Source organism: Stomoxys calcitrans, chromosome 4 (genome assembly GCF_963082655.1).
Source record: "Stomoxys calcitrans chromosome 4, idStoCalc2.1, whole genome shotgun sequence".
Classification (NCBI taxonomy): Eukaryota; Metazoa; Arthropoda; class Insecta; order Diptera; family Muscidae; genus Stomoxys; species Stomoxys calcitrans.
Genome location: NC_081555.1, coordinates 107,171,648 through 107,179,104, shown reverse-complemented (window position 1 = coordinate 107,179,104; position 7,457 = coordinate 107,171,648). Strand labels below are relative to the sequence as shown.

Sequence of the window (7,457 nt, the reverse complement as noted above, 5' to 3'; positions counted from 1 at the left end):
ATTCTGGTAAGGGATTTAACGCCCCCATAACTTGGGATTTATATGGACACTATGGCGGCGCTCAAAACCTTGGGGTCGGAGACGGTAAGATCGAGCTGCGTGGCACATTGTTTGGAGTCCCTGGATAGGCTTCGGACCCACGATGTGACGCTGACATGGGTTTCTGGGCATGGGGTATTTTTGAAAATGAGAGGGCGGACGAGTGCGCCAGGAGGGGTTCGTCTGCGCCAGGCAGACCAGTCACAGATCTTGCCTACGTGCCATTTGTCGAGCTACTGAACACAGTAGAAGAGAAGGCCAGAGCAGCATCGGTAGCAAAATGGGATTCGGTGAATGGTTGCCGGGCCGCTATGGCGCTCTTGCCTGTTATCAAGTGGAAGAGGACGAGGGAGTTGCTGGCGTTCGATAAGATGTCGATGAGTACCTTAACAAGGGTCATAACCAGACACAGTGCCATAGGCCGCTTGGCGGCGCGCATGGGAATACCGTATAATGACTTCTGCAGCAGTTGCCTAGGCGAGGATTTGTATATAAACCTGATCTTCTGATCTAATAAAATCGGATTTTAGTTATATATAGCCGCTATTTGACCGATCTCCAGACTTAAAGTCTTGAGCCAGTAAATTGGTATTTTTTCATCCGATTTCGATGAAATTTAGCACAGTAAGTTCTGGTAGACCCCTACCAATCTTGAGCCAATAAATTGGTATTTTTTCATCCGATTTCGATGAAATTTGGCACAGTAAGTTCTGGTAGACCCCTACCCATTTCTGTGAAGTGTGGTTCAGATCGGACTATATTTGGATATAGTTGCCCTTAGACCGGCCGCCCGATCTCCTGATATATGGCGGTCGGTCTTACGGCAGCTATCTCCAAATATAGTCCGATCTGAACCACACTTCACAGAAATGGGTAGGGGTCTACCAGAACTTTGACGGTAATTTTTAGGAAAAACAAATTTTACCAAAACTATTATGATGACAAAGGGATTAGGTACGACCTATTACTTTTATTCAAAATCAAACCATTATAAAATTGCTTTTTGATACCAAATATAGTTTAATTTTTACAAAAAAATATTTTTTTTTTATATTATTGTATACATTATATTAATACTTAAGTATTTTGTATGAGTTTAATTTCATCTTAGTTATTAAATTGGAAAAAGTCTACTGATAAATCCAGCAGAGGATTTTCCGATGCACTGACCACAGAGGATGAGGTCTCTTTCATGTTGACAGCTTCTACAGCATTGTCGCTGACATGATCGATGTGCGGTGGCAAAATATTGGCTACCACCGAAGTGGTATTAGTTTTGGACGAGTTCAGCGATGTATCACTGGCACACACTGCGGTGGATTGAATTTTAGTTATATTCGTTTGGACCAGATCATCGACGGCTCTCAGTAGGCTTTCCTCGGAGGGAGGCAGCAATTTGCCACCAGCTGAAAGGTTTAGCTTCTGGGCTGCCTCATCGGTGAGCGTATCGTCGAGGGTAATAGATAGATTGGTATAATCTAGGCTGCGGGTATTTATGTGGGCGGGCAAAGAGGTCGAGGAAGAGTTCAGAATTTGGTTATTGGCATTGTCATGCATATCAGGTTCCACGGGCGATTCAATGGCTGTTAGATCTAAGGCATACTGTCCCTCGGGTATGCTCAATAGCTTGGAACATCTTTGATTGACAAAATGCAAACCAGAAGTGTTGCGTATTAGACGGGAGCTTCTCAATTGCAATTGTTCCACCAAATCATTGAGTTCGGAGAGGAAGAGATCTGCTTTCTGGTCTTCATTAAGTTGTTGAGATCGTTGCAGTTTATTGACCAGAAATTGAAAAAGTGTTACCTCTTCCGACCCACAAGAGCTGGAGGAATCTATTAGCGTAGATTGGGGCTCAAGATCATGATTTGAGTTTGCCATAGTTTTTTCAACACGGGGAATTTTCATGTGTTCGGGATGTTGGGCAAAATGCCTTTGCAATCTTTTGCCCAAGAAGATTTTATTACACGTTGGACAAATGGCTTCTGGAGGAACTTTGCGTTTAGGCGAACTTGTTGTAGGACTTTGTTCGTTTGCAGACATAAGTTCACAACTGGTAATTACTGGCGGAGGAGTTTTTGGTGGTTCAGGTCGATCTTTAGCTAACATATCTACTTTGCTGTTGTGATAAGAGACATCTTTTAGATCGTTCAGTAGATTTTTAATAGAATCTTCAGTTTCAGCTTGGGGTTCTTGTAGTTGTGGTTGCAATAGCATAGGTTTTCTGATCAAACGTCCGGATCTTGTTCTGGCATGAGGTATGGGTTTTATTGTCACTTCTTGCTTGTCCTCACTTGGTTTGGCAGTTATTTCTTGTTTAGTAACTTTAGGTGATATTTTTAAAATTTCCTCATCATTTTTCAGTCTTTTTCTTGGTCGGCCCAATTTGCTTTTACGCTTCTCTTGATACTTGTCATCATCGGCGCTACTTGATTCAGAGTCCTTGTAGTCATGCATTTTTAAACCAAAACCTTCTGGCTGGCAAAATCTGTAAATGGTCTTTTGATTGGTTCTATGATGGGTTCGTACAATTTCATTGTTCTTGCGATCGATGACAATGTGATCACGTCTAGCCAATTTCAATATATCACAGGCTAACCGGTTTAAACTATCCCATTCTTGTAAAGGTTCCCTTTCAACTTCTTGTATATTGTGCTGGACTTTGTCTAAGGTGTCATGGAGATGGTCACTGTTGATGGTGGTAGGATCTATAAGCGGCATGAAATCAATTTTACGCACTGGATTATGCGCTGCATTTTCTCCAATGTCATATACCCGTTCAAATTCTTTTTCTGTCAAGATGCGTCCACTTTTCTCCAAATCCGTTGTGAAAACATTTAATTTTGTTTGCGGCTTCTTGTGGTGATCTTGTGTAGCAATGCCCTCAATTCGTTTATAAATGCCTGGTACCATAAACTTGGATGTCAATGGCTGCAGACGATCATGTTCTACGGAATATAGCAAAGAATCTTCACCCAACAGGCTTTGGGTTTCCGAGGCCAATAGAAAGTCATCGGTGTGGGATAGAAAATCCAAATTAAAGGATTCTGCTTTCGGCTTATTGTCTTCAGGTTTTTTGGGTTTGATTTTTTTGTCTTCTCCTTTGGCTGGCTCATTTGGAAATTCAAGATTCTGTAAGAAAATTTAAAATAGAAAAAAACCAATTATTTTTAGTCTTTGAGTATTTTAAGCATCAAAATAAAATGATGAGATGATATGTGAGGTGAACATTGATATGTAATAGGAACAGGGGTAATGGAATGTTTTTGAGCAAATTTGCATGGGTCTACATCATTGGATTTGTAAGGCTATCGTTAAGCATCAGGCTCTGGCCATCTGTGCCCTTCGCAGGATAAATGAGAAGGTGCAGGGTGTCGCGGCGTTGGTGATCTCTGAAACAAGGAGGAGAACCCCGGCAGAGGCGCGAAAGCCATGTTGTTGTAGCCACATATTTGTATGTTGCTACCCCTATCATTTTCGTGCTCTATGGGTGGGCAAGCTTGTTCCGCCCCGTGTGATCGATCACCGCGTTGTGGTATTGGTTACATATAGACGCCAATTACTCGTCTTGTCATGTTGAGTATCACAGGCAATCAATACTTAAGCTGCTGGTGCCGCCCGTCCTCTCACTAAGACTCTCCACTCGATACCACTGATTATCTGCGGCTGCAGTTGCACCTACTCCATATGCGGAACTATAATTATCGCAGGCACTCAATTTTTAAGCTGCTGGTGCCGCCCGGACTCTTACTGAGGCTCTCCGCTCGATACCGCTGCGAGAGTCTCTGCGGCTGAAGTTGCATCTACTCCATATGAGGAGCATAACACTATACATGTGGAGGTTGCGATCCTCGTCAAATTCTTATAGGCGAGCAAGCTCGTTTCGGTTTTTACGACCGATTGCCGCGGGTTATTTAAAGGCGCCAAAAACTTGCCTTGTCGTATCGAGCATCATAGGCCCTCAGTATTTTAGCAAGAACCGGTGCCATCCAGCCGCTCACCGAAACTCTTCACTCGATACCGCTGATTGTCCGCGGCAGCTACTCCTTATGGAGCATTCTTTTATCCGCAACCTGTGGGCCTGGTAGCTAAGCTTTTCGTAATGATGATGAACACCCCGTTTGGTGCTCATTGTTACCCCGTGCGGATTGCTCAATATTTTACGTGTACTGCCAGGCGGCGTATTTCGGGATAGGAGATACAAAGAACTTTTTAAACCATGGGAAAAGCTATCAAAAATCAGCGAATGGGTCGTTGGTTGACGTCAAAGGATGCAGGATGACCAAAGCCCTGTGGGCGAGTATTTCGTGAAATAAGACGACACCATGGGCGGTTGGTAGAAGTTCTGACTGGTCATTGCAACGTCAGGTTATTGGCGGTGCGGGACACAAGGCTAGACAGCTTCTGTGGTTATGTTGTAGTCACATTCGCATGTGGAGGTGGCGATCCTCATCATGCTCCAGTAGTTGAGCAAGCTCGTTCTGGTCTAAAGGACCGATCGCCGCAGGAACTGGATGGCTATTGGTTATTAAAAGGCGCCAATTACAAGCATTGTCGTATTGAAAATCATAGGTCCTCAGTATTTGTACAAGAACCGCCCGGCCTCTTACTGAGACTTTCCGCTCCATACCGCTGATTGTCCGCGACCTCCATTGCAGCTACTCCGTATGGAGCATTCCACTATCCGTGTACGCGCCCCGTAGCTCGTAGCTAAGCTTCTTGTGACAGCAATGAACACCACACATATCGGGCCTCAATGCTCCGGCCTGTGTGGTGCTCACAGCTAACCCGTGAGGAGCAGTTTGTAGTTGGTGGTGTTGTTTTTGTAGCCACGTTTGCATATAGAGGTAGCTAACTTCGTCAAACTCCTATAGGTGAGCAAGCTTGTTCCGGTTCATAGGAGCGGTCGCCGCGGGAACGTGATGGCTATTGGTTGTTTAACTCGCCTTGCTATATGGAGTATCATAGACACTCAGTATTTACGCAAGAGCCGGTGCCGACCTCTCATGGAGAATCTCCACTAGATACTGCGAATAGTCCATGACTGATGATATAGTTACTCCTTAACCTACGGGTCATTCCACTATTCTCACTCATGACAACGATGAACACCAGGCAGCATCCTGAGAGTATTAAGACTAGAATGCCAGCTCCCATGGCAGCCGGTTGTAAGTACCGGATTGGCCCAATGGAGTCTTTCATCGGCAAGGGATGCTGCTTCAGTGTACAGCACACTGCTAGAACAACAATAACCAAGGCTAGGAGGAGAGTCATCCGTAGTCTCCGAGCCCATGGAGAGCCATCACAATTTCCTGTGGCCAAAGTTACGAATGTCATCCGTGGCGCCAAGTCATCGAAGGCGTTTGGTTCCGACGGAATCTCTGCACTGATGCTGAAGATTATGGATTTACCTCGAATCGAGTACCTTACAACTGTCCTCAACCTGTTCTTGAGCACTTTTATAGCACCCGATGCCTGGAAGAACAGTAATAACCAAGGCTAGGAGGAGAGCCATCCGTAGTCTCCGAGCCCATGGAGAGCCATCACAATTTCCTGTGGCCGAAGTAACGAATGTCATCCGTGGCGCCAAGTCATCCAAGGCGTTTGGTTCTGATGGAATCTCTGCACTGATGCTGAAGATTATGGATTTACCTCGAATAGAGTACCTTACAACTGTCCTCAACCTGTTCTTGAGCACTTTTATAGCACCCGATGCCTGGAAGATGGGTAAAGCGTCCCGCTACTGAGCCCGGAAAGGACAGTCCAGCGAGAAGGGAGGTCGGGGATCGTTCGGCCCTTCTCTTACCAGCAGCTAAGAGGCTTGAGGCATTACTCCTCCTGAGACTCGTTGGAGAATTTTCATTAGCCGAGCATCAACATAGATTTCGAGGACTGCATTTTCAGTAACTGCTTTGCATGTAATCACCGCACAAATTTACCGTGGCTTCTATCAGCCCAGACCATGTTATAGGACGGTCCCCTGCACTGGGCCTATCGAAAGCATTCAACACAGTCTGCCATTTAGGGACATCGCCAATCGGAGGGACGTCCCTCCCGTCAGGCCAGAACGCAAAAATCATCTGAGTTTTCGCCAGTCGTTTGAGGAATTTTGAGATAAGTTGTCGAAGCTTCGTAGATTGAAACAGGGATTTCCCCAAGGCGATATTACAATATATCTTCGGCACTGTTTAATCTCTACCTATCTTCTATTACAGCCCCCTCTAGACGACATTGAGATTGTTTTATATGCAGACGATGGTATCAGGCCCCCCAACCATTGATGACATCTGCGATAGGTTAAAAGTCTAGCTTACCGATCTGGCCACTTATTTCGCTGCAAGAGTTTTGCAGCGAACATTGTTCACTTCATACATGCATGAGGTTAAAAATTAATGTGAAAGTCCATGAGGTAACGATTCCGGCCATCAATTGTCCCAAAATACTTGATCTTGCTTTTGACAGCTCTAATACATTTTCCTAACATGCCACTGAAATTGGGGATAAGGTCAGAAGTAGAAACAATGTCCTCAACTCACTTGCCGGTAGCACTGGAGTGTAGACAAAGAATCGGTATGAGCTAGCTCACCTGGGAGCTTGATGTGGACATGTGGCTACAATAGCAAAACCAATAAACGTTCCCCTCAGCCATCAGGTATATACAACGGAACCACAACTCAATAGGAGATTAGATGGGATCACTGCTTCACATGCAGGTCTGTGTCTACAACAACAAAAACGATGATTTACAAAATACTTGTTCACAACATTTACAGGCACGTCATTGCTTCTTTATTTACATAAAACTTATGTTCCAACAGCCGTATGTTTCTTTTAATCAAAGATCCTTACCTTATTAAACTTTAGTAAATGTTCAATTTCGTCAAATATATTCGTCTCCATTTCCATTTCTTTTTCCAACAAAATAACATCGCCACCATCATGATTGGTCGTGGTTCCATCTTTATATCCAGACTGAGTACAGACATCTTTGTTGAGGAATGCATTGACGTCCAGCGTTATTGACATTAATTTGCCGCACAATCTTTGGATTTCTTATTTCTTTATTTATTTATTTCCACCAAAGACAAAACACAAGAATTTTACCGCTTATCATATGTTTTTGTCAACAAATCAACAGCTGTATACTAAGTGTTGCCAGCTTGATTGATTTGGGAAGGGGAATTGGCACCAATGAAACTAATATGGCCATGTACCGTTTGCTTGAGTATTTCACCATAGGTGATGTTGCAAACAGAACGACCGTTAAGCATTCGTAATGATGTGTTCACACGAGGCCTTCCTCCTACGTCAATTGTTGAAAACGCCTGATCAGATGATTACATCGAATTAAGCAAAATTTTGTATGCACCCTTATGACAACCCAAAAACACAAAATTGGTATACATTTTGGGGTCAAA

General features: G+C 44.1%; 1 protein-coding gene across 1 annotated transcript; it reads right to left on the bottom strand.

The window, feature by feature from the left end:
* Positions 1 to 1,114: 1,114 nt before the first annotated feature.
* On the bottom strand, positions 1,115 to 7,162 carry LOC106086072 (uncharacterized). The gene is made up of 2 exons (XM_013250601.2): positions 6,889 to 7,162; positions 1,115 to 3,171 (listed from the first exon to the last, which is right to left on the bottom strand). The coding sequence occupies exons 1-2, from the start codon at positions 7,063 to 7,065 to the stop codon at positions 1,147 to 1,149; spliced, it is 2,202 nt and encodes a 733-aa protein (XP_013106055.2). The 5' UTR covers positions 7,066 to 7,162; the 3' UTR covers positions 1,115 to 1,146.
* Between the last annotated feature and the right edge of the window lie 295 nt (positions 7,163 to 7,457).

What these genes read in the sequence shown, in the direction of transcription:
- LOC106086072 (XM_013250601.2), bottom strand. Translation starts at nt 7,065, where the DNA reads ATGTCAATAACGCTGGACGTCAATGCATTCCTCAACAAAGATGTCTGT. An exon ending in ATTTACTAAAGTTTAATAAG is followed by an intron (nt 3,172 to 6,888) that starts GTAAGGATCTTT and finishes ATTTTCTTACAG; the next exon opens with AATCTTGAATTTCCAAATGA.